Source organism: Saimiri boliviensis, chromosome 21 (assembly GCF_048565385.1).
Source record: "Saimiri boliviensis isolate mSaiBol1 chromosome 21, mSaiBol1.pri, whole genome shotgun sequence".
Lineage (NCBI taxonomy): Eukaryota > Metazoa > Chordata > Mammalia > Primates > Cebidae > Saimiri > Saimiri boliviensis.
In genome coordinates, this window is record NC_133469.1 from 7,978,640 (window position 1) to 8,004,806 (window position 26,167).

The 26,167-nt window shown below is 47.3% G+C and overlaps 2 protein-coding genes across 4 annotated transcripts in view; one reads left to right on the forward strand and one right to left on the reverse strand.

The window, feature by feature from the left end:
* The first annotated feature begins 1,454 nt into the window (after nucleotides 1–1,454).
* The window catches only part of ZBED4 (zinc finger BED-type containing 4), a 38,198-nt gene continuing 13,485 nt past the window's right edge, over nucleotides 1,455–26,167 (forward strand). Inside the window, exons 1-2 of one of the 2 annotated variants that reach the window (XM_074391004.1) lie at nucleotides 1,455–1,601; nucleotides 3,181–3,229. The gene's annotated coding sequence lies outside the window, so the exon portion shown is untranslated. The remainder of the gene's footprint in view (nucleotides 1,602–3,180; nucleotides 3,230–26,167) is intronic. The other variant, XM_039463108.2, reaches the window with a different exon arrangement.
* Nucleotides 3,192–26,167, reverse strand: part of ALG12 (ALG12 alpha-1,6-mannosyltransferase) — a 68,642-nt gene continuing 45,666 nt past the window's right edge. The window contains exon 10 of one of the 2 annotated variants that reach the window (XM_074391006.1): nucleotides 3,192–6,542. In XM_074391006.1, coding sequence (XP_074247107.1) covers nucleotides 6,448–6,542 — 95 coding nt within the window. In that variant the 3' untranslated portion in view covers nucleotides 3,192–6,447. The remainder of the gene's footprint in view (nucleotides 6,543–26,167) is intronic. The other variant, XM_039463109.2, reaches the window with a different exon arrangement.

A 26,167-nucleotide genomic window follows, 5' to 3' on the forward strand; every position in this document is an offset into this window, starting at 1 on the left:
CAGCCTGGGCGACAGAGCGACACTTCGTCTCAAAAAAAAAAGAAAGAAAGAAAGAAAGAAAGAAACAGGGAGCTTCTTTTGGGTGTCAGCACCCAGTCTGAGCTCCTCAGCTTCGGTGAAAGGTAAAAACAATTTACCTTTTAACTACATGAACAGGCATGGCTGTGTCACCACAGAATTTCTTAGAAAACTGACTTTTTTTTTTTTTTATTGATACAGTCTTGCTCTGTCACCCAGGCTGGAATGCAGTGGCACAACCTCAGCTCACTGCAACCTCCGCCTCCCGGGTTCAAGCGATTCCCCTGCCTTAGCCTCCTGCGTAGCTGGGATTACAGATAATGCACCACCACTCCCGGCTAATTTTTGTATTTTAGGGTAGGGGGTTTCACTATGTTGGTCAGGCTGGTCTCGAACTCATGACCTCAGGTGATCCACCTGCCTCCGCCTCCCAAAGTGCTGGGATGACAGGCGTGAGCCACCGCGCCTGGCTGATATTTGAATTTGACATATTTTTCATATATCCCGAAATACTGTTTTAATTCTCCTCCAACCTCTTACGAGAAAAGCCTTCTTAGCTCAAGCACCATATACAAAACTTGGCCGAGGGCTGGAGGTGGACTTTGGAATAGTCAGCCGGCGGGTTGACGGGCACAGCCGCGGGGCAGGGGCGGCCGGGACTCGACCCCACGCTCGCGCCCCAGCCAGTGACCGCGACGCGGGCTCGCTCACTCTCACACTCAGACCGAGAAAACGCCCAAACCCGTGTCACCAATGGGGGACCTCGCGGCCAGATTCAGCCTGCAGAGTCTGTCTGGTGGGCTCCGAAGTTCGCGTTAGGAAAAGCGCACATCTCCTCCCCACCCTGGGAGCGGCTCTGCCCGTGCGCCCCGCGCCCGCAGCCCCGGCCCCGGCCCCGGCCCCGGCCCATCCTCCTCCCGCCGACCCGGCTCGGGGCTTAGGCGTTAATTCCGCCCCGCGGGAGCACTAATCGCCTTAGGCTCAGGGCTTAGGTCCGAGCTTGCGGCGCCCGACCGCGCCGCACCGAGCGGCCTCAGAGCCAGGTAAGGGGGCTCGGGGCAGGACGGAGACCCGCCCTGCCGGCTGTCCCGGAAACCCGCGGTGGGCCGTTGGGAGGGGACCGAGCCGCTGCCAACGGCCAAGCCACGAGAAGAAACCGCGGCGGCCGCGCCCCGCCCAGCCAAAGGGCCTGCGCCCAGCCAACCGCCCGCCCGCGCCGGCGTGCGCACTGCGCCTGCGTAGTTTGCCCTCACGAACCTGGGGGCGGAGCCGGCGCGGACACTGCGCCTGCGTCGCCCGTCCGGCCCTGCCCCAGCGGCGGCCGGGGATGGGGTAGGGCGGGGACGCGGACACCGCGCCTGCGCGCGCAGGCCCCGCCCCTGACGGCCCCGCCCCCTGACGGCCCCGCCCCGCGCCGCGCGGGGCCCTGGGAGGGGCACAGCGTCCGGCGGCGTCGCGGGCGGCGGGCGGCGGGGCCGCGGGAGGGGCGCGGGGGCAGACAAAGCCGCGGTAATGAATGGAGCGTCCGCCCGCGCCGCCGTCGTCCGCAGCGGGCCGGGAGCCGCCCCAGAGGCTGGGCCGAGGTGAGTGCGCGGGCGCCGCCGCCCCGCCGCCCGCCGCGAGCCCCGTCCGCCGCGGACCGCGCCGGGGCCGGGCCGGGCCGCGCCATTGTCTGAGCCGCGCCGGGGCCGGGGCCCGGGCCGGGGCCAGGCGGGCGGGGCGCGGCTCCGTGGCTTCGGGGTCCCCGCCCGGCGCCGCCCCGGACCCGCCCCCGTGCAGACCCGGGCCCTGACAGCTGGCGCGGGGGCGGCGCCGACAGAGCGGCCGAATGCCCAGGGTCGGCCCGGCCTGGCCCACGTGCCCCGCGCCGCTGCTTCCGGGCGGACGGGACGGGGCTCGGGCTCTGGGCGCCGCCCGGGTCCGCCGGGTGCCCGCTGTCCCAGCCACGTCCAGTTGCCCCGTGAACCCCATCCCTGGGACTTCTGGATGTGTCATTCCCGTCCCACCTCCAGGATGGGCCACCCGGGCCCTGCTTCAGGTCTCAGCCCAGACGGGTCCTTGCGACGCGCCCCTGAGGCTGGTTATTGTACGTGGTTCTGGGATGACGGTTCACATTTAATGAATAAAAACACAACTTGCCTTGCGAACCATAATTTCAAATGTTTTTCAGCTGCAGTTGTTTTCCTACACCCGCGTTGAGTTCGCAGTCATTTTTGTTTCTTCTTTTGTCCGGTTTTGTGACCCACATCGTCTTCATTGCTACCCCCCTCGGCCTCCCTTCTGCGCCTTCGTATTCCAGGTGGTCCTGGTAGACCCGGGCATCTCTCTGGAAGCACGTCCCGGCCAAATTGAGCCGTCAGAAGCTTCTGTTGGTCTCCCGGTATTGGTCAAAAGGGAAATTATTTATTTTGAAGTTAGCGCTGATTAGATTACGTGCATAGTTTTTAGAAATCCATTCAGACCTTCTAATGAGGCCAGTTTGGTAAAGCAAGGGCATCCTGTGACTTTGTACGTAGAAATATTTTTTTTATTTCTTCTGTGTATGTCATGGTGACAAAATTGAGACCAGGAAGGATTTGGTTGGGATTTTTGAAAAAAATGCTATGAATAAGCTACATTTTGATTATGAATTAATTTCAATTACTAAACAAAGTTATCTTGCCAGAGGAAAGTTGACAGGGGTTTGATTTCATACTCCAAGGGTTTCCATTGGGATGTCCACACAAGGATGCACACTTCTCGCAGTCCTTACACGGATTGTCTGCTTGTGCTGATTGGCTTTTTCTTAAGATCTAGCACAAGAGAGATTCTGTATGAATTTTCAAAAAGTTTCAAAGGGCCGGTCTTTTAGGTGAGGACACAGTTAATCTGTATGGAAAGAAACCAAGTACTTACAGTGCACTTGGCAGGTGGTTACAGGGTCTCCCCCAGCACGCAGCCTTTTTCCAGTTGATTCCTGAATAAAGGGGTTAATGTTTTTTGGACGTAAAACCTCTCCTCTTTAAGGTCTCCCCCCCCCCCCGCCCCCAACACACACACACACACAGTGAGTAACTCAGTCATGCAAAGTATGCCCATAACATCTAGGGGAGCGGACTGATGTATGTGTGCACGGTGGAGCCGAGAAGCAGTTTCCTTAGTGAGTGTGTGTGTGTGTTTCAGATCCCTAGCGGGAAGCCCTGGAAGAGGAACCCTGGGAGCGGGAAGAGCAGTAAGTGACCGCGGTCGGTGCCGCCCTTCACTTTGTGTTGCATTTTGTTTGCCTGGTTTCAGCTTCTGGTCTGATACTCTTTGGTTTGATGGTCGTCTTTTGAGAGGAGGTGAAACTGTTGGGCGTGGCTCTGCCCAGCCCTGGGGTAGAGGCCAAGCTGGCCCTTCCTTACCGACTTATTTCCTTCACTGTTTAAATCTTGGGACCTGAGGAGGTAGCTGTAGGAATCACCCTTACTCACAGTTGGCCGTTTAATAAAGTCGGTGTGTCTTTAGCCCGTGACACCCCTTAGCGTTTTTTTGGTTTTGGCGTTCTGCTTTTGTGTCTGTGAATTCCAGCAGCTCTCCGGCTACAGCCCCTGCAGGGCCTTGGCCTTTCTGCATCCCACTCTTCCAGGCCCTGCTCCTGCTTCCTGCTTTTCAGCACCTAGGTTTTTCTTCATTCTGCAGGACCTCAGATCACTTCCTTGCTGATCACTGGATATGTCCTTTTGGGAGTTCAGATTCTGGGGGGCATTGTTAGGAATCAAATAAGCTCTTGGCTGTTTCTGAGGTGGAAGGGAGCCAGAGAGACAGAGGTGCTTGCCTCTGTGCCTGCTGGGCCACAGTGGTTTTAAAAGGAGCTGCTCTCAGGGAACATGGCAGCGGTAAGGAGCAGCATCTTAAACCAGAGAAAAAGGCCTAGTAAGTGCTTCAAGGAGAAACACCGGCAGGTGAGGGCAGGGGTGATCCCAGCTTCTCTTGGGGAAGTGTGCTCTGGACCTCATGGGGAGAGAGAGAAGGTTAGAGTCCAGCCCTGAAGGGTCTGGGGGCAATGGCGGAAGCCCAGGAGAGCATTGTCCAGGAGGTGCAGGGGCAGCCTTGCAGCATCCCAGCACCAGCCTCCTGTCCAGCCCCGGGGCCTGCTGCTGAAGCCACCTCCCAGCTCCCCCAGGTGTTTGGAGATTCGGGGACAAACAGCCTAAATGACCCGAACTGGAATGCTGGCCAGCTTCCCATCTCGCATTCTATGTAAAGGCTTTTCAGCAGCCATGGCCCAGGTCTTTCCCAGCAAAATCTGTGTGCGGTAGAAACAGCTGATACTGGCCTGGCCCTGGGAGTGGGGCTGGGACTGCTGCAGCCTCCTGCTCCCTCCTCAGGGTGGGGAGGACCTGGCCCCTGGCCTTTCCCGCCTCACCACCTCCACAGACAAACCCTGAGGGGCTGACTTTCTCCAAAGCTCCACCTGTTTGCTTCGGAGAGCAGGGTCGGGAGCCTGTGCACTTGGGGAGAGCTCTGGTTACCCCATCACAGAAGCCATGTTCCACATCCTGTAAGTGAGAGACACCCCAGCAGCTTTCGGCCACAGCTGCGATGTCAGGCCTGTCACTAGTGGCACTGCCCGGACCCCCAAGGTATGGATACATGGCACGGGTGCTGGTGCTAAATACAGGGGATCCACAAGACGACCTAGCAGAATAATCCACATGGCCCTGTCGTGTGACCCAGAACATTTCAGGGACGGAACACAGACCAGCTGACCTTAGCATAGTGGCTGGCTGGCTTTGGAAGGTGCCCTGTTTTCAAGACGAGATCACCTGGGATCCTGAGCACATCTGACTCTGGGTTTCTGGAGTCAGACCCCTTGCCACTGTCTTTGACCTTTAGCTTTGGGTCCCCCTTCTCAATTTGTTTGTTTATTTTTGAGACAGCATCTCACTGTGTCGCCCAGGCTTGAATGGAGTGGTGTGATCTTGGCTCACCGCAACGTGTCTCCCAGGTTCAGCCACTTCCCAAGTAGCTGAGACTATAGGAGCACAGCACCTGCCACCACACCTGGCTAATTTTTGTACTTTTAGTAGAGATGGGGTTTCCGCATGTTGGCCAGGCTGGTCTCCTCCCGTCTCAGCCTCCCAAAGTGCTAAGATTACAGGTGTGAGCCACTGTGCCTGGCCCCCTTCTCAGTTTAGCTCAGACCTGGATGTTGGCTTCTGTGTGGGCAGCTTTTGTGAGCCCGTGGCTCCTGCTGGAATTTGTGGCAGGTGATGCTGCTGTGCACCCTCAGAACAGCTGAACGCTACTCTCAGGTGGAGACCGGATGGTAATTTATGTCCTCAGGAGGAAAAACTGCCGTCTCCCAGTCTCAGCCAGGCCCAGTCTGATGTGCAGCTCTGACTCCCTGGGTGTACTCGACAGCCTGTTGAGAGCATGTGTGCTCTGAGTTGAAAACTAATATACTTGTGCTGTTTGAAGGTTATTTGAAGTTTCTGTGTGCCTTGCCCCCAGCTGGAGCTACCGTGACTGCCACCTGCTGCCACCTGGCACTTGCTGGACTGTCTTCAAGGAAATTGCAGATACCAGGATGCTTCTCTAAGCATTCTTTCTCCTAAGAAAGGGAGACATTGTACTGTCTGATGACAGTCGAGTCATCAGGGGCGTCCACGAATCGAGACAGTATCCCTTGGTGTCGTCCAGTGCATCTTCAGTAGCTGCGTTTCCCAACCCGAATCGAGTCCAGGGCCACGCGTCACAGTGCTTTGATGTCTCTCTTGGTTCCGGTGCCCCCAGAACACACCCTGTGATCGGCCAGTGGGAGGCTTGATTTGACGCAGGTGGCAATTTGGGGCGCGGGTGGTGCTGTGTGCTGTGTGTCGACTGTGGGCGGACACTGTCCCATGAGATTGGATGCAACTTTGCTCCCTGGCTCTACCCTGCAGTTGGCAAGGTAGATACGGGGTGTCTCGGGCCGTGTGGGCACCCTGCTCCCATCACACTTACATCTGCAGTTTGTTGGTCTTCCCAGCACCCGTGGGCGGCAACACTGACTTCTAATGCTGTCGTTCCTTCTTTATTTTCATCTGTTTCCCTCTTTGTTACCTCTTAAAAAGACAGAAATGCTCATTTCTTTCCCTTTATTACCAATTTTTAGCAGAAGATGGTCTAGCAGACACCTCCATGGGGGCAAATGTTTTTACTTTTCCTTTGTCTTCCTTGAGTATCAAGGTGGACTAGTGGACTTTTATTTATTGATGTGTCATAATCTATTAAAGCCTTTTGTTTTGTGATGCTCAAATGGCTGTAGTGTGACCAGTTGGGAGCCTCTTCCAAGCTGGCCCCTGTGTCCTTTTCACTCAGCACATGGTCCTGGGAGTGCATTCTTTCTGGCCCAGCATCACAGGCTCACGGTGACTTCTTTCCCAGGCCTGCGTCAGCTGCTTCTCCAGAGGGCTTGGGTTCCTTTTAATGCAGAAAGGCATCTGGACATCGAGGTCCCGGCCTTAGATGTGTCCGTTGTGTTTGTCTGTCACTGCTTAATGCCCTCTTTGTGGATACAGCTAGAAAGTACACATTTAAAACATTGTGAGTTCATACTGGTATTCTCAATATGTATTACAGTTAAAATTAATTTTAATTTTCATTAAAATCATGTTTTGCTCAGTGCAGTGGCTCACACCTGTAGTCCCAGCACTTCGGGAGGCTGAGGTGGGCAGACTACTTGAGCCCAGGAGTTCCAGACCAGTCTGGGCAACATGGCAAAACCCCTTCTTTACAAAAACATAGAAAAATCAGCCAGGCATGATGGTATGTGCCTGTAGTTGAGCTACTGAGGAGGCTGAGATGGGAGGATCACTTGAGTCTGGGAGGTTGAGGCTGCGGTAAGCCGAAATCTTGTCACTGCACTGCAGCCTGGGTGACAGAGTGAGACCCTGTCTCAAAAAAACAAAAATAATTTATGTAGTTTTACTTAATTTTTTTTTTTTACCTAATTAAAAAAAATTTTTTTTTATCGCTATGTTGCCCAGGCTGGAGTGCAGTGGCTGTTCACAAGCGCGATCCCACTACTGATCAGCATGGGAGTTTTAACCTGCTCTGTTTCCGACCTGGGCAGTTCACCCCTCCTTAGGCAACCTGGAGGTCACCATATTGATGCCGAACTTAGTGCGGACACCAGATCGGCATAGCACACTATAGCCTAGAACTCCTGGGCTCAAGCGATCCTCCCACCTCAGCCTCCCGAGTAGCTGGGACTACAGGCACATGCCACCGTGCCCAGTGATTTTTTTTTTTTTTTTTTTTTTTGAGCTCACTCGGTCACCAGCTGGAGTGTGGTGATGTGATGTTGGCTCACTGCAACCTCTGTCTCCCGGGTTCAAGCAATTCTCCTGCCTCAGCCTCCCAAGTAGCTAGGACTATAGGCGCATGCCACCACGCCCAGCTAGTTTTTGTAGTTTTAGTTGAAATGGAGTTTCACCATGTTGGCCAGATGGTCTTGAACTCCTGACCTCAGGTGATCCACCAGCCTCAGCCACCCGAAGTGCTGGGATTACAGACATGAGCCACTGCAGCTGGCCAGTTTTTTTGATTCTTAAAATTTATATCTTATTCTGAAAAATCTTAATACCATTGGCATAATTACTTGTTTTGTGCTAAAATGTAAAATAGGGTGAAGAATTATAATACTACTGCTAATAAAACTGCTTAGTTATGTTTGTGTATTTTTGTTGAGTTCTTTTTGTCCTTAGTTATCTTCCACTTTGGTTGAATAAAGTGGTGTCTTTTAAAATTCCTTGACAAATACTCTTGTTTTATTATTTATTTATCCCAAGAAAGGAAAAAAGAAATAAGATGAATATTCTTTTCTCTGGTATGTTGCCCATTTGTTTGTTTCAGATCATTTGTAGATGTAGAATTTCTTTTTTTTTTTGAGACTGATTCTCACTCTGTCACCCAGGCCGGAGTACAGTGGTGCAATCTTGGCTCACTGCAACCTCCACCTCCCAGGTTTAAGCTGTTCTCCTGCCTCGGCCTCCTGAGTAGCTGGGATTGCAGGCGCAAACCATCACGCTCCGCTAAGTTTTATATTTTTAGTAGAGACGAGGTTTCACCATGTTGGGTAGGCTGGTCCCGAACTCTTGGCTACAAATGATCTGCCTGCCTCAGCCTCCCAAAGTGCTGAGATTACAGGTGTGAGCCACCACACCCGACCTGTTTTTTTGAGACAGAGTCTGGCTCTGCCGCCCAGGCTAGAGTGCGGTGGCCTGATCTTTGCTCACTGCAGCCTTGACCTCCTTGGCTCAAGCAATTTTTTTCCCCCATAGCTTCCTGAGTAGCCACAGGCACATGCCACCATGCTGGCTGATTCTTAAAAATTTTTTGTAGAGATGGGGGTCTCACTGTGTTACCCAGGCTGGTCTTGAACTCCTGGGCTCAAATGATTTACTTGCCTTGGCCTCCCAAAGTGCTGGATGACAGGTATGAGCCACCGCGCCTGGCCCACGTGTCTGGTTTTCTGTCCAGCACATTCTGTGAATGTGTGGGTCCTGTTGATGGGCTCTCGTCTTCTGTGGGATGCCGCTGTGACCGACAGTGCCAGTGTGTTGCGTTGTGTTTGGTGAGGGCGTCTGCAGGTGTCCCTAGTGTGGGTTTGCTGGGTGGGAGGATAAATGTAATTTTGGTGAGTACTTCCAAATTCCCCCATACAGGCCTGCACCCCGGTCAGCACTGGGGGAGAGGGCCTGACCAACAAAGGATGTTACTAAGCGTTTGGATGTTTGCCAGGTTGATAGGGTGAGACATGGTATCTGGAACTGGTTTTCACTTAATTCACTTCAATCTAAAAGTGGAAACTGAAAAAAACGTATTTTACTAAATGATATAACATGGAGCATTTGAGATCATTGCGTGCAAGTGATTCGTTGTTAGTGCGTGCCCGAGGGCGGCTGTCCCCGTGCGTGTTGCTCCTGCAGCAAAGTCCTTGGAAGGTGGTTTCTTCTTTTTTTTTTTATTTGTGGTAGAGAGCAGGTCTTGCTTTTTTTTTCTTTTTTCTTTTTTTTTTTTTTTTTTTTTTTTTTGAGACAGAGTCTCTCTCTGCCCTCAGGCTGGAGTGCAGTGGCGCAATCTCGGCTCACTGCAGCCTCTGCCTCCTGGGTTCAAGCAATTTTCCTGCCTCAGCATCCTGAGTAGCTGAGATTACAGGCGTGTGCTACCACACCCAGCTAATTTTTGTATTTTTCTTTTTTAGTAGAGACAGGGTTTCACTATGTTAGCCAGGATGGTCTCCATCTCTTGACCTCGTGATTCGCTCACCTCGACCTCCTAAAGTGCTGGGCTTATAGGCGTGAGCCATCGTGCCTGGCCAAGGTCTTGCTTTTTTTGCCGGGACTGGACTTGAGCTCCTGTGCTTAAGCAAGCCTCTCACCTTGGCCTCCAAGTAGCTGGGACTGTGGGGGTGAGCCACTGAGCCCAGCCTTTTGTAGCTTTATACGTGTGTTTTTAAACCTCTTTTAGTTTAAAGTACAGCACAGATACAGAAACTGAATAAAGTCCGCGTCTATCGTACTGAGTCACATGATGAGGTGAACACAGCTGTAAAACCGGTGTGTGGGTTAAGAGGCGCCTGCCAGCTTCCAGACCCCTGTGCGTGCTGCCCAGCCCCTCCCTCCAAGCAGAAGCTGCCTCCACCTTAGCTTACCGCAGTTACTTCCTTATTCTTTGTTGTTTTGGCTGAACTGAGTACCTCTAAATATTAAGTTTTTCCTTTTTTTTTTTTTTTTTTTTTCCTGTTGAGACTGAGTTTCACCCTGTTGCCCAGGCTGAAGTGCACTGTCGTGATCTGGGCTCACTGCAACCTCTGCTTCCTGGGTTCAAGTGATTCTCCTGCCTCATCCTCCTGAGTAGCTGGGATTACAGGTGCCTACCACCACGCCTGGCTAATTTTTGTATTTTTAAAAGACAGGGTTTCACCACATTGGCCAATCTATTCTCAAACTCCTGACCTCAAGTGACCCGCCTGCCTTAGCCTCCCAAAGTGCTGGGATTATAGGCGTGAGCCACCATGCCGAGCCAGTTTTTTCTATTTTTAAAATTGACCTTTCAGTCTTTTTTTTGAGATAGAATTTTGCTCTTGTTATCCATGCTGGAGTGCAATGGTGTTATCTTGGCTCACTACAACCTCTGCTTCAGCTTCCCAAGTAGCTAGGATTACAGGCATGCACCACCACACCCATATAATTTTGTATTTTTAGTAGAGATGGAGTTTCTCCATGTTGATCAGGCTGGTCTTGAACTCCCAATCTTAGGTGATCTACCCTCTCAGCCTCCTGGAGTGCTGGGATTACAGGCACGAGCCACCGTGTCTGGCTGATCTACAGGTTGCATTATCCACCCCACCTCCCGTGGAAGTTATTTGGTGGTTGGACTTGTGTGTCTCACACTCTAGAGTTTACTGGCTTCGTTCCTCTGGTAAGGCCCAATGTGTTCCTCTATCCTTTGATTTCCTGTAGATTGTGTTTGTTTTGTATGTTTTGAGGATGGTGTTGTTTTGTGGCTCAGGCTGGAGTGCGGTGGCACAATCTCTGTTCACTATAGCCTCAAACTCCTAGGCTCAAGCGAATTTCCCACCTCAGCCTCCTTAATAACTGGGGACCACAGGTGCACATCACCACACCCAGCTAATTTTTAAAACATGTTTTGTAGAGATGGGTTCTCACTATGTGGCCTAGCTGGGCTCAAGCGACCTCCCAAAGTGCTGGGGTTACAGGTCTGGGCCACCATGCTCAGCCTCCTGTAAGTTGTTGGTTGGATCCAGAGGCTTGGTCAGATTCAGCTTTGACCTCTGGCCAGACTTCTTTTGGGGGTGTTATGTGCTTCCATTGGAAGGCACGAAGTGGTTGGCTGCCTCTCTTTTCTGAGGCGGGCAGCCACTGATGCAAAGAACTCTGGTTAATTCATAAAAAGTGACAAAAGTGTGATGTTATTGGCTGGGCGCTGTGGCTCACGCCTGTAATCCTAGCACACTGGGAGGCCAAGGCGGGCAGATCACTTGAGGTCAGGAGTTGGAGACCAGCCTGGCCAACATGGTGAAATCCTGTCTCTACTAAAAATACAAAAAAAAAATTAGCTGGGCATGGTGGCGCGTGCCTGTAATCCCAGCTACTCGGGAGGCTAAGGCAGGAGAATTGCTTGAACCCAGGAGGCGGAGGTTGCAGTGAGCAGAGATCACGCCATTGTACTCCAGCCTGGGCAACAGAGCAAAACTCTGTCTCTAAATATAAAAATAAGTGTGTGCCTGGGTGCGGTGGCTCACGCCTGTAATCCCAGCACCTTGGGAGGCCGAGGCGGGTGGATCACGAGGTCAACAGATCGAGACTGTCCTGGTCAACGTGGTGAAACCCCGTCTCTACCAAAAATACAAAAAATTAGCTGGGCATGGTGTTGCGTGCCTGTAATCCCAGCTACTCAGGAGGCTGAGGCAGGAGAATTGCCTGAACCCAGGAGGCGGAGGTTGCGGTGAGCCGAGATCCCGCCATTGCACTCCAGCCTGGGTAACAAGAGGGAAACTCCGTCTCAAAAAAAAAAGTGCTCACATTGGGTCCTCATGTTTCTCTTGTCTTTCATTTGAGGCTTGTTCTCTCTAGTCTATTCTTCCTGGGTAGATCTCTCAGGAAGGACTTCCAGAATGCCTGTGTTGATAATAGTTTTTCCACATTGATTGTGCTTAAAGGTCAGTTTGGCTTAGTACAAAGTCCTTGGTTTACATTTTCTTTTTTTTCCCTTTTATTTTTTCTTCTTAAATTTTTGTAGAGCTGGGATCTCGCTATATTGTCCAGGCTGGTCTCAAACTCCCAGCTTCAAGCAGTCCTCCCGCCTCCACCTCCCAGTACTGGGATTATAGGCGTGAGCCACTATGCCTGGCCAGTTCACTTTTTTTCCTTGAATATCTTAAATATGGTATGCTATGGTCTTCTAGAATAAATTATTGCTGTCTAAATCATAACAGTTTTTTCTTCCCAAGTGACTTTGTATTTTGCCTGAGAGCCCAAAGAATTTCTTTCAAGTCTAGTAATTTTGTTAGAAAATAAATTAGTGTTATTAGTTGCGGATGGGTTTTCTCAGTCCCTTTCACTGTGTGATTTGGCAATTTCTAATTCAGGAAAGGTTTTTAAGTGTTCAGTATTCTTTTCTCTTGCCCTGTCCCCTCCTGTTTCCAGGGTGGCTGTTCTGATTGGGCATATGTTGGATCTTCTTTACCTGTCTTTTAAATTGGTCTCTTTCTCTTGAGTCTTTTTTAATCCCTTCATTTGCTTTTCATTACAAATTTTTGTTTCCTCTTCATTTATCTTAAGCTGTCATCTGTGGAGTTAATTTAGTCTCATGTTTCTTCTTTTTTTAGTCTTCTTTTTTTGTGTGTGCTGTGTGGCGGTGGGTGCAGTGCTCCGGTGTGTCTGCTGGGTCAGTTGGTTGACAGTGTTTATTCTTGAAGTCACATTTTACTTTTTTTTTTTTTTTTGAGACAGAGTTTCGCTCTTCTTACCCAGGCTGGAGTGTAATGGCGCAATCTCGGCTCACCACAACCTCCGCCTCCTGGGTTCAGGCAATTCTCCTGCCTCAGCCTCCTGAGTAGCTGGAATTACAGGCACGCGCCACCATGCCCAGCTAATTTTTTGTATTTTTAGTAGAGACGGGGTTTCGCCATGTTGACGAGGATGGTCTCGATCTCTTGACCTTGTGATCCACCCGCCTCGGCCTCCCAAAGTGCTGGGATTACAGGCGTAAGCCACCGCGCCCGGCTACTTTTTTTTTTTTGAGATGGAGTCTTGCTCTGTTGCCAGGCTTGAGTGCAGTGGCGTGATCTCGGCTCACTGCAACCTCCACCTCCTGGGTTTAAACACTTCTTCTGCCTCAGCCTCCCGAGTAGCTGGGACTACAGATGCACGCCACCACACCTGGCTAATTTTTTGTATTTTTAGTAGAGACAGGGTTTCACCATATTGGCCATTCTGGTCTTGAACTCCTGACCTCATGATCTGCCCACCTCAGCCTCCCAAAATTCTGGGATTACAGGCGTGAGCCACCGCGCCTGGCCTGCTTTTATTTTTGATGTTTTTGTGGGATCTATAATCTCATATCTGAGTTTTTCCATCCTGATTTATGTTGTTTATTTATATCATTTTCTTAAATTTCTTCAGTTTCTTTGGAATAAGCAGTTACTGTTTTTATTTAATTTGAGGTCACATTTTGCCGTGAGCATATTTCATTATCTGCAGTGATATTTTCCTGCTCTTTATTTTTTCTCATATTCTTTCGTGAGATTTGACTGAATCCTCTTCTGTTGCTTACTGTATGAGTTTTCTAGTGCTGCTTTAACATATTACTACACACTTAGTGGCTTGGCACAACAGAAATTAGGAGTCACAGATCTGATGTGGGTGTCACTGGGCTAAGTCAAGATGCTGGTGGGCCGGGCTGCCTTTGCGGCGGCTCTGGGGGAAATGCACGCTCTTACGTCTTGTGCCTTCGGGAGGTCACCTGCGTTCTGTGGCTTGCATTGGTTTGGTCCCTAGTGTTTTTCTTTTAGGTGAAAACCTCATTGACTTGAGGTCTTTTCTAATACAAGTATGTGCGGCTTTACGTTCCTCACTAAGTACCACTTTAGCTGCATCTCATAAATTTGGCGGGTTGTATTTTTATTGTCATTCAGTTGAAAATACCTTCCAGTTTCCCTCACAGTTTCTTTTTCACCCATGAGTTATTCAGAATTGTATTTTATTCCAAATTATTGCCTATTTCCCGGGTCTCTTTCTTTTGCTTTACAATTTAATTCCATTGTGTTTAGAGCACTTGTATAGTTCAGTCCTTTTGAATTCCCTAACATGTATTGAATGGGCTGGCATGTGGTCTATACGGTAGGGTGTTCCACGGGCACCTGAGGAAGCGTGTGTGCCGTGTGGCGGTGGGTGCAGTGCTCCGGTGTGTGGGTCACATGCTCCCGCGTGTCTGCTGGGTGTTCCACGGGCACCTGAAGAAGCGTGTGTGCTGTGTGGCCGTGGGTGCAATGCTCCGGTGTGTCTGCTGGGTCATTTGGTTGACAGTGTCGCTCAAGTCTTCTCTGTTCTTGCCAACTTTCTGTCTAGTTCTGGATGGCCTGGTAGGGCCAGCAGCTTCTTTTCATGTCAGTTTTTGCCCTGGAAAGAAGTGTCAGCTGTTTTGTTTTGCCCCCTATCTGGCCTTGGACCCTGACTCCTCTCTGCTTTGCTGATGTGCAGAAAGTCAACCACGTTGGCAGCTTGGTTCTTGGGCCGTCCAGTGAGACCTGTTGTCTACTTGGGGATTATCAGTGTGTTACATGCTTGGTGACTTCTTTTTTTCCAGCTATCCAGATCTGATACCATATACGCCAATTACAATGGGGCTTACATCCTGATATACCCATCATCAATTAAAAATGTCCTCAGTTGAAAATAAGTTTAATATACCCAATCTGCTGAACATCATAGCTTAGCCAAGCCTCCCTTAAATGTGCTTAGAACACTTAACATTAGCCTACAGCTGGGCAAAATCACCTGACACAGAGCCCATTATGTAATAAAGCATTGAATATCGCATGTACAAGTATCACACCGTATGCTGCTAGCCTAGGAAAAGAGCAAAATTCAGAATTCAAAGTACAGTTTCTGCTGAGTGCCTGAAGCTTTCACACCATTGTAAAGTTGCGGATTTGTAGGTTAGGGATGGACTCAACCTTATGCATGGTTTGTCCCTTCCACTTATATTTTGTGGTTAACGGAAAAACCTTGTCAGTCTTCTTTTGTTGTTGTTGATAACGTCAGAGGATTGTGGCTTGACTGTTCTAGTTTTCCTTTTATCGAGAAATTTGAGGAAACCAAAAGCATAAAATCTAGGCGGTATTGCAGATGAACCTACTGTATTGCAAATGAGTGAAATAACTACACTGGGGGAAAACTGGCTGAGGCGAGTGGATCATTTGTGCTCAGGAGCTTCAGACCACCAGCCTGGGCAACATGGTGAAACCCTGTCTCCACAAAAAATGCAAAAACTTAACTGGGTGATGGCGCACATGTGTAGTCCCAGCTACTCGGGAGGCTGAGGTAGGAGGATTACTTGAGCCCGTGATAGGGAGGTGGCAGTGAACCAAGATTGCGCCACTGCACTTCAGCCTGGGCAACAGAGCGAGACTGTCTCCTCCGACAAAAAAGAAGAATGAAAAGAAAATTGACCAAGGAAACTCAGACACAATGCTTTGATTATAAACCTTCAAGTATAAAGATAAAAAATTATGAACTAATCGTCATCCCCAGTTAGAAGGCTTGTTTTCTTGGTGGTACGGTTAGTAATTCTATAGCTACTTCATGTGTGTGTTGTGGGGTTGAGCAAATGAGTAAATCTGCAGGGGGAGTGGGAGCCCAGCCTCCCGGAGTTGGATGGGAAAGGGGGAGGCTCAGTCTTGTGATCTCAGAGCAGAGTTGGCAGCATCAGTGTGATCTCATGGCTTTTATTCACATACAGGCATGCATGTCGGTGTGTCTGTATTTATGGCTTTTAGTTCTTCCGCTGGAGAGCCTAAAGGCAGAGGCGCCCGTAACAGTGAGTGCCCGGCTGCCCACCTCTTACCCGCATAGCGGTTTTCACCCTCGGGCCTTTTCCACAGTGCTCTTACTCCATACCAGATCCTTTCATCACTGCCTGGAGAACGCTCTTGTGTTGCCCTTAATATGGGTCACTTGGAGACAGGCTTTGTGTCTGGTTTGTCTGACAGTGTTTTTAGCTCGTGTTTATTCCTGAGGGAGTATTTGTGCTGCTGATTGAATTCTGGTTTGACTCTCATTTTTTCACAGCTTCAAAGGTGTCATTCCTTTGTCTCCTGGTTTACACTGTTTCTCTTGAAAAGTCAGCAGTATATCTAATTGGATTTTTCCTTAAAAGAGGTCTCATGGAAACAATCTAATATACATAGAAGTGCGAAGAGTCACCTGATGAACCCTCAGAATGCACACATCCTCAGCTCAGAAGCTACCAGCTCACAGCTGTTCCCGTTTCATCTGTGTCCTCCACTCACTTTTTAAAAAATTTATTTTTGGGCCGGGCGCGGCGGCTCAATCCTATAATCCCAGCACTTTGGGAGGCCGAGGTGGGTGGATCACGAGGTCAAGAGATCGAGACCATCCTGGTCAACATGGTGAAACCCCGTCTCTACTAAAAAATACAAAAAATTAGCCGGGCATGGTGGCACGTGCCTGTAATCCCAGCTACTCAGGAGGCTGAGGCAGGAGAATTGCCTGAACCCAGGAGGCGGAGGTTGCGGTGAGCTGAGATCGCGCCATTGCACTCCAGCCTGGGTAACAAGAGCGAAACTCCGTCTCAAAAAAAAAAAAAAAATTATTTTTAAAAATAATTTCAACTTTTATTTTAGATTCATAGGGTACCTGTGCAGATTCATTATATGGGTATGTTGTGTGATGCCGAGTTTGGACAAGAATGACCCTGTCACCCTGATGTTAGCATGGTACTCAGTAGGTTGTTTTTCAGCCCTTGTCCCCCTCCTTCCTCCCTCCTTCCCCCCCACCTACTCTCGTCGTCCCCAGCACCTGTGGTTCTCATCTTTCTGCCCCTGTGTACCACATGTTTAGCTCCCACTTATAAGTGAGAACATGTGGTATTTGTTTTTCTGTTCCTGTGTTAGTTCACTTAGGATGATGGTCTCCAGCTGCATCCATGTTGCTGCAAGGGACACAGTTTTGTTCTTTTCTATGACTGTATCATATTCCATGGTGTGTATATACCACATTTTCTTTATCTAGTCCACCACTGATAGGCACGTAGGTTGATTCCGTGTCTTTGCTATTGTTGACAGTGCTGTGACGAACACATGTTTTTTGTAGAATGATTTATTTCTTTGGGTACATACTCAGTAATGGCATCACTGGGTCAGATGGTAGCTGTTTTTTTTAGTCTGAGAAAAGTCCAGACTGCCCTCCGCAATGGCTGAACTAATTGACATTCCTGCCAATGGTGTTTAAGTTTCCCTTTTCTCTGTAGCCTCTCCGGCTTGTTATTTTTTTCTTTTTCAATAAAAGCCACTCTGACAGGTGTGAGATGGTATCTCATGGTGGTTTTGATTGGCACTCCTCTGATGGCTGGTGGTGTCAGGCATTTTTTTCACCTTGCTGGCCGCTTGTCTGTCTCCTTTTGAGAAGTATCTTCATGTCCTTTGCTCGCTTTTTAGTGGGGTTATTTTCTTTCTTGTTAAGCTTCTTATACATTCTGGATTTCAGACCTTTGTCAGAGGCATAGTTTCAGGTATTAATACTTTCTCTCATTCAGTGACTTGTCTGTTTTTCTGTCTTTCTCTCTTGCTTTGATAGTGTCAGCTGTGCAGAAGCTCTTTACTTAGGTCCCACTTGTCAATTTTTGTTTCTGTTACAATCCACTCAATTATTTTGAAGCAGATACCCAAAATCATAATTCATGTAGGTACATTTTACTAAGTAGTTTTAAAAGGTAGAATTATTATTATTTTTCTGAGATAGTCTTGCTCTGTCTCCCAGGCTAGTGTGCAGTCTCAGCTGACTGCAACCTCCGCCTCCAGAGTTCAAGTGATTCTCCTGCCTCAGCCTCTCAAGCAGCTGGAATTTCAGGTGTGTGCCACAATGCCTTGCTAATTTTTAGTAGAGATGGGGTTTCACCATGTTGGCCAGGATGGTCTCAAGCTCCTGGGCTCAAGCAGTCCTCCCGCCTTAACCTCCCAAAGTGCTAGGATTAGACGCGTAAGCCACCACACCTGGCTTAGAATTCTTTTAAAAATTATAATTATGGCCGGGTGCAGTGGCTCACGCCTGTAATCCCAGCACTTTGGGAGGCCAAGGCGGGAGGATCATGAGGTCAAGAGATCAAGACCATCCTGGCCAACATGGTGAAACCCCATCTCTAAAAACTTAAAAAAAAAAAAAGTTATATTTATCAGTACTTTGGGACGCTGAGGTGGGCTGATCATGAGGTCAGGAGTTCGAGACCAGCCTTGCCAATATGGTGAAACCCAATTTTTACTAAAAATACAAAAATTAGCCTGGTGTGGTGGTGCGCACCTGTAGTCCCAGCTACTTGAGAGACAGAGGCAGAATTGCTTGAACTCAGGAGGCAGAGGTTGCAGTAAGCTGAGATCATGCCACTGTACTCCAGCCTGGGTGACAGAGCAAGACTCCATCTCAAAAATAAAATAAAATAAAATAAAAAAGTTCATAATACCTTTACTCCACCTTTAAATAAGCTAACAAAAATTGCCTAGTATCAAATAGTGTCCAAATTTCCCACATGTTCTAAAATGTTCTTATACAGTTTGCTATCTCAATTCAGTATTCAAGTCTAATTTGTTTATTGAAAAAGCTAGGTTTTTTTGTCCTGCAGTATTTCCCATAGTCTGAATTTTGCTGATTCATCCCTCTGGTATTGTTGAACGTTCTCCTCTGTCCTTCGTAGCTATTGTCTCTGTCTGCTTTGTCCCTCCTTCTCAGTGTTTTGATTTTTTAAAATTCTGCTTGGGACTTGGAGATATTAAATCTCTGGTCCCAAGTCTCTTCCCAGGATTGGGAATGTTTTAGCTGCTCCGTCTCTACTTCCCCACACTTCTCTCTTCCGTTCCCCTTCCCCATTCCCCAGGTCCACAAGTGCTCACTTCTGAATGTGAATACTGGCCTATTTCTACCACTTCATACCTGTGTGCCCTGGACAGGTGTTTCACCCTCTCTGTACCTCGTGTGTGAAAGGAGAAAAGTCTTCCTAAACTTTTCTCCTAAGACTGTCATGCAGTTTAAAGGAGAAGACACAGGCCAAGTGCTTGGGAGACAGCCCTCAGAGGTATGAGAGGTTTGGTTCCAGACCACTGCACTCAAGCAATTTTCGCAATAATGTGAGTCACACATTTTTTTGTTTCCCAGTGTTTATAAAAGTTACGTTTTCTGTGTATCTAGTCTGCTAAGCGTGTGATAGCATGATGTCTAAAACATTGTATCTACCTTGATTTTTTAAAAAGCTTGTTGCTAAGAATGCTAAGTCATCGGCCTGGCGCGGTGGCTCAAGCCTGTAATCCCAGCACTTTGGGAGGCCGAGGCGGGTGGATCACGAGGTCGAGAGATCGAGACCATCCTGGTCAACATGGTGAAACCCCGTCTCTACTAAAAATACAAAAAATTAGCTGGGCATGTTGGCACGTGCCTGTAATCCCAGCTACTCAGGAGGCTGAGGCAGGAGAATTGCCTGAACCCAGGAGGCGGAGGTTGCGGTGAGCTGAGATCGCACCATTTGCACTCCAGCCTGGGTAACAAGAGCGAAACTCCGTCTCAAAAAAAAAAAAAAGAATGCTAAGTCATCTGAACCTTCAGCAACTCATAATCTCTTTGCTGGTGGGCGATGTTGCCTTGGTGTGGATGGCTGCTGACCAATCAGAGCACAGATTGCTAAAGGGTGGGTTGGCTGTGACAATTTCTTAAAATAAGACAATGAAGTTTTTCACACCGATTAACTCTTTTATGAAAGAATTCTCCATAGTGTGCATTTTACCCACAGCAGAACTTCTTTCAAACCCTGCCCTTGCTTTACCAGTTATGTTTATAAGATATTCTTAAATCTTTGTTGTCATTTTAACAGTGTTCATAACATCTTCACCAGTAGTGGATGCCATCTCAAGAAACTAGTTTCTTTGCTCATCCCTAAGAAGTTCAGTTTTTAAATAAGCAAATCAGCTTATTCTTGAGTTTTTGTAGTTTGTGTCTTTCAAGTAACTTGTCCATTTCATCTGAGTTGCAGAATTTATTTTCTTTTTTTCTTTCTTTCTTTTTTTTTTTTTTTGAGACGGAATCTTGCTCTGTCACCCAGGCTGGAGTGCACTGGTGCGATCTTGGCTCACTGCAGCCTCCGCCTCCCGGCTTTCAGCAATTCTCCTGCCTCAGCCTCCTGAGTAGCTGGATTACAGGCACCTGCCACCACGCCTGGCTAATTTTTGTATTTTTAGTAGAGATGGGGTTTTACCATGTTAGCCAGGCTGGTCTCAAACTGCTGACCTCAGGTGATCTGCCCACCTTGGCCTCCTGAAGTGCTAGGATTATAGGCCTGAGCCACTGCACTCAGCTTGTCCATTTCATCTGAGTTGCAGAATTTATTTTCATAGAGTTATTTATACAGTTTTTTATTATCCTTTTATATCTATAGGATCTGTAATGGCATCCCCTCTCTCATTCCTGGTGGTGGTAATTTCTGTCTTCTCCATTTTTTTTTTTTTTTTTTTTTTTTTTTTGGAGACGGAGTTTTGCTCTTGTTACCCAGGTTGGAGTGCAATGGCGCGATCTCGGCTCACCGCAACCTCCGCCTCCTGAGTTCAAGCAATTCTCCTGCCTCAGCCTCCTGAGTAGCTGGGATTACAGGCACACGCCACCACACCCAGCTAATTTTTTGTATTTTTAGTAGAGACAGGGTTTCACCATGTTGACCAGATGGTCTCGATCCCTCGACCTCGTGATCCACCCGCCTCGGCCTCCCAAAGTGCTGGGATTACAGGCTTGAGCCACCGCGCCCGGCCTCCATTTTTTTCTCTAATCAGTATTTGTAGAAGATTATCAATATTATTGCTCTTTCCCAAGAACCAGTATTTGATTGTTTTTCTTTTTCTTTTTTTGATTTCATTGATTTCACATCTTTACTGTTTTTTCTTTTTGCTTACTGTGAGATTAAATTTGCTTTACTCTTACGATTTTTTTTTCTCGATACCTGGTGTAATATAAAAGCGTCACTTATTTGAAAATACTGAAAATATTTTGGATTTTTTTCAGATACTATTCTATTGTTGAGTCTTATTCAGTTCCCTTGTTAGAAACCATTCTTTGATTTTGGTTCTTTTAAATGTATTGAGGTTTGCTTTACTGTCCAGAGAAGAGTCTGTCTTGGTGAATGTTTTGTGTACACTTGTCAATCAGCGGTATTCTGTTGCTGGTTCCACTGCTCAGTAAATGTCCATCAGCCCAACCTCGATGATAGTGTTGTTTGAATCTTCTGTATGGTTACTGACTTGGATGTACTTGTTCAGTTACGTATAGAACAGTGATACTGAAATCTCCATCTCCTGTCTCCCTTTATCAGCTTTGCTTCATGGATTTGGAAGGTCTCCTTGGAGGTATATGTACCTTTGGGAATATGCGCTCTGGATGAATTGAACCCGTTGTAACTTTGTGACGTTCTTTATTAAATTTAGTATTAATAAAGATTAAATTTAGTATTAATAAACCCCAGCTTTCTTTTGATGTGTGTTCACATGGTAAACCTTTTTCCAGCGTTTGTTTTTAACCCTTTTCCTGTTTGCCCCAAGAACACGTGCCAGAGTGCTCACAACTGCAGTGTTCACCCCAAGATGAGTTTGCCACGAAATATCTCGTTTTAATTGTTGCTTCTGCATTGCTCTAGTATATCAACTTTGGAAACAAAGACATCATTCTATTTATAGCATTCTGTTTTTAGTAGTGGTAGTTCCATTTACGAAATACAGGAATTCTCAATTGCTGAAAATGTCAAATCCTAGAAAACACAGCATTTCTACGCGTGACATTAGCATCGTTCTCAAACAGTCGCTGGCCAAAGTTTCCTTTGATGAATCTGATTTTCCCAGATGATTCTGATGATTCAGATAACTGTGATGTTAGTTCTGTTTAGAAATAACTCCAAGAACAGTTTTTATGTTTTATTTTCACATTGAAAATCAGTCAGATTTGCCTCAGCCTCCAAGTGGGTGTTTATGTAAAAGCAAATGAGCGCTGGCAGTGATGCATTTTTTTTTTCCTAAACAAGAAAAGGATTAAGGTATTTGTGTATTTATGTTTAAAGTGTGTTTCTTGTAGGCAGCATATAGGAAGTCTTGCTTTTTTATTCATTCTGACAATCCCTGCCTCTCTTAAAAAAAAAAAAAAAAAAAAAAAAAACAGCTTTATTATTTATTTATTTATTTTGAGACAGAGTCTTGCTCTATGGCCCAGGCTAGAGTCAGTGGCATGATCTTGGTTTACCGCAATCTCCGCCTCCCAGGTTCAAATTATTCTCCTGCCTCAGCAACCCAAGTAGCTGGTATTACAGATGTGTACCACCACATCTGGCTAATTTTTGTATTTTTAGTAGATACGGGGTTTCACCGTGTTGGCCAGGCTGGTCTTGAACTCCTGACTTCATATGATCCCCCTGCCTCGGCCCCCCAAAGTGCTGAGATCACTTTGGAGGCTTGAGTGGAGGCTTGAGCCACCACTCCTGGCCTAAAAAAACAGCTTTATGAGCCAGGCACAGTGGCTCATGCCTGTAATCTTAGCACTTTGGAAGGCCAAGGCAGGCGGATCACCCGAGACCAGCCTGACCAACATGGAGAAACCTCATCTCTACTAAAAATACAAAATTACCCAAGCATGGTGGTGCACGGCTATAATCCCAGCCACTCAGGAGACTGAGCCAGGGGAATCACTTGAACCCGGGAAGCAGAGGTTGCGGTGAGCCAAGATCGTGCCGTTGCACTGCAGCCTGAGCAACAGAGTGAGACTCCTTCTCAAAAAAAAAAAAAAAAAAAAAGCTTTATTTGGGTATAATTGATATACAGTAAACTACATGTTTACACTGCATAATTGATAAATATATATCCATGTCTATGTAGTATACATAACAGCTGCTATGAACGTTTACATATGAATCTTCACGTGGATGTGCTTATTTATCCATAAAACCATCCTGCAGGTGGGGTGGACACAGCATTCCTCCTGACTGTGTCTTGTGCCCTTGGTGGCCCGTCCTGCTGCAATCACGGATCTGCCCTTTCCCCTCTCACGTGCTACAGGATCATTTTGAGATTTATCCATGTTGCATGTATCCCTTTGTTCTCTGTTACTGCTGTGTAGTGATCCACTGTAGGCCTATATCACAATTTGCCTTCTAGTTTTTAGATATTATGTATAAAGCTGCTGTGAATTTTATATATAAGTCTTCATACAGAGGCCTGGCTTGGTGGCTCATATCTGTAATCCTAGCAGTTTGGGAGGCCGAGGTGGGCAGATTACCTGAGGTCAGGAATTCAAGACCAGCCTGGCCAACATGGTGAAACCCCATCTGTACTAAAAATATAAAAATTAGCTGGGAATGGTGGTGGTCACATGTAATCCCAGCTACTCAGGAGGCTGAGGCAGGAGAATCCCTTGAACCTGGGAAGTAAAGGTTGCAGTGAGCTGAGATTTCAACACTGCACTCATTTCAACACTGGGCGACAGAATGAGACTCCATCTCAAAAAAACAAGAAAAAAAGTCTTTATACAGAGCTAGGCTTTCATTTCTCTAGGAGTATTAATAACTAGGAGTGGGTAACTGGATAGTAATAAGTAGGAGTGGCTGGCTGGATAGTAATAACTAGGAGTGGAATGTCTGAATAGTAATGACTAGGAGTGGCTGGCTGGATAGTAATGACTAGGAGTGGCTGGCTGGATAGTAATGACTAGGAGTGGGTGGCTGGATAGTAATGACTAGGAGTGGGTGGCTGGAGAGTAATAACTAGGAGTGGGTGGCTGGATAGTAATAACTAGGAGTGGAATGTCTGGATAGTAATGACTAGGAGTGGGTGGCCGGATCATAATAACTAGGAGTGGGTGGCTGGATAGTAATAACTAGGAGTGGAATGTCTGGATAGTAATAACTAGGAGTGGCTGGCTGGATAGTAATAACTAGGAGTGGGTGGCTGGATAGCAATAACTAGGAGTAGGTGGCTGCATAGTAATGACTAGGAGTGGGTGGCTGGATAGTAATGACTAGGAGTGGGTGGCTGGATAGTAATAACTAGGAGTGGAATGTCTGGATAGTAATAACTAGGAGTGGGTGGCTGGATAGTAATAACTAGGAGTGGGTGGCTGGATAGTAATAACTAGGAGTGGCTGGCTGGATAGTAATAACTAGGAGTGGGTGGCTGGATAGTAATAACTAGGAGTGGAATGGCTGGATAGTCATAACTAGGAGTGGGTGGCTGGATAGTAATAACTAGGAGTGGGTGGCTGGATAGTAATGACTAGGAGTGGGTGGCTGGATAGTAATGACTAGGAGTGGCTGGCTGGATAGTAATGACTAGGAGTGGGTGGCTGGATAGTAATGACTAGGAGTGGCTGGCTGGATAGTAATGACTAGGAGTGGGTGGCTGGATAGTCATAACTAGGAGTGGAATGGCTGGATAGTCATAACTAGGAGTGGGTGGCTAGATAGTAATAACTAGGAGTGGGTGGCTGGATAGCAATAACTAGGAGTAGGTGGCTGGATAGTAATGACTAGGAGTGGGTGGCTGGATAGTAATGACTAGGAGTCGCTGGCTGGATAGTAATGACTAGGAGTGGGTGGTTGGATAGTAATAACTAGGAGTGGAATGGCTGGATAGTCATAACTAGGAGTGGGTGGCTGGATAGTAATAACTAGGAGTGAAATGGCTGGATAGTAATAACTAGGAGTGGGTGGCTGGATAGTAATAACTAGGAGTGGAATGGCTGGATAGTAATAACTAGGAGTGGGTGGCTGGATAGTAATAACTAGGAGTGGAATGGCTGGATAGTAATAACTAGGAGTGGGTGGCTGGATAGTAATAATTAGGAGTGAAATGGCTGGATAGTAATAACTAGGAGTGGGTGGCTGGATAGTAATAACTAGGAGTGGAATGGCTGGATAGTAATAACTAGGAGTGGAATGGTTGGATAGTAATAACTAGGAGTGGATGGCTGGATAGTAACAACTAGGAGTGGGTGGCTGGATAGTAATAACTAGGAGTGGAATGTCTGGATAGTAATAACTAGGAGTGGCTGGCTGGATAGTAATAACTAGGAGTGGATGGTTGGATAGTAATAACTAGGAGTGGAATGTCTAGATAATAATAACTAGGAGTGGCTGGCTGGATAGTAATAACTAGGAGTGAAATGGCTGGATAGTAATAACTAGGAGTGGGTGGCTGGATAGTAATAACTAGGAGTGGAATGGCTGGATAGTAATAACTAGGAGTGGGTGGCTGGATAGTAATAACTAGGAGTGGAATGGTTGGATAGTAATAACTAGGAGTGGAATGGTTGGATAGTAATAACTAGGAGTGAAATGGCTGGATAGTAATAACTAGGAGTGGGTGGCTGGATAGTAATAACTAGGAGTGAAATGGCTGGATAGTAATAACTAGGAGTGGGTGGCTGGATAGTAATAACTAGGAGTGAAATGGCTGGATAGTAATAACTAGGAGTGGGTGGCTGGATAGTAATAACTAGGAGTGGAATGGCTGGACAGTAATAACTAGGAGTGGATGGCTGGATAGTAACAACTAGGAGTGGAATGGTTGGATAGTAATAACTAGGAGTGGAATGGTTGGATAGTAATAACTAGGAGTGAAATGGCTGGATAGTAATAACTAGGAGTGGGTGGCTGGATAGTAATAACTAGGAGTGGAATGATTGGATAGTAATAACTAGGAGTGAAATGGCTGGATAGTAATAACTAGGAGTGGGTGGCTGGATAGTAATAACTAGGAGTGGAATGGCTGGATAGTAATGACTAGGAGTGGGTGGCTGGATAGTAATAACTAGGAGTGGAATGGCTGGATAGTAATAACTAGGAGTGGGTGGCTGGATAGTAATAACTAGGAGTGGAATGTCTGGATAGTAATAACTAGGAGTGGATGGCTGGATAGTAATAACTAGGAGTGGAATGGTTGGATAGTAATAACTAGGAGTGGCTGGCTGGATAGTAATAACTAGGAGTGGCTGGCTGGATAGTAATAACTAGGAGTGGGTGGCTGGATAGTAATAACTAGGAGTGGAATGGCTGGATAGTAATAACTAGGAGTGGGTGACTGGATAGTAATAACTAGGAGTGGAATGGCTGGATAGTAATAACTAGGAGTGGATGGCTGGATAGTAATAACTAGGAGTGGAATGGTTGGATAGTAATAACTAGGAGTGGATGGCTGGATAGTAACAACTAGGAGTGGAATGTCTGGATAGTAATAACTAGGAGTAGAATGGTTGGATAGTAGTAACTAGGAGTGGATGGCTGGATAGTAATAACTAGGAGTGGAATGGTTGGATAGTAATACCTAGGAGTGAATGGCCATATAAACATAGAAGAAGAGATTGGTGGAACA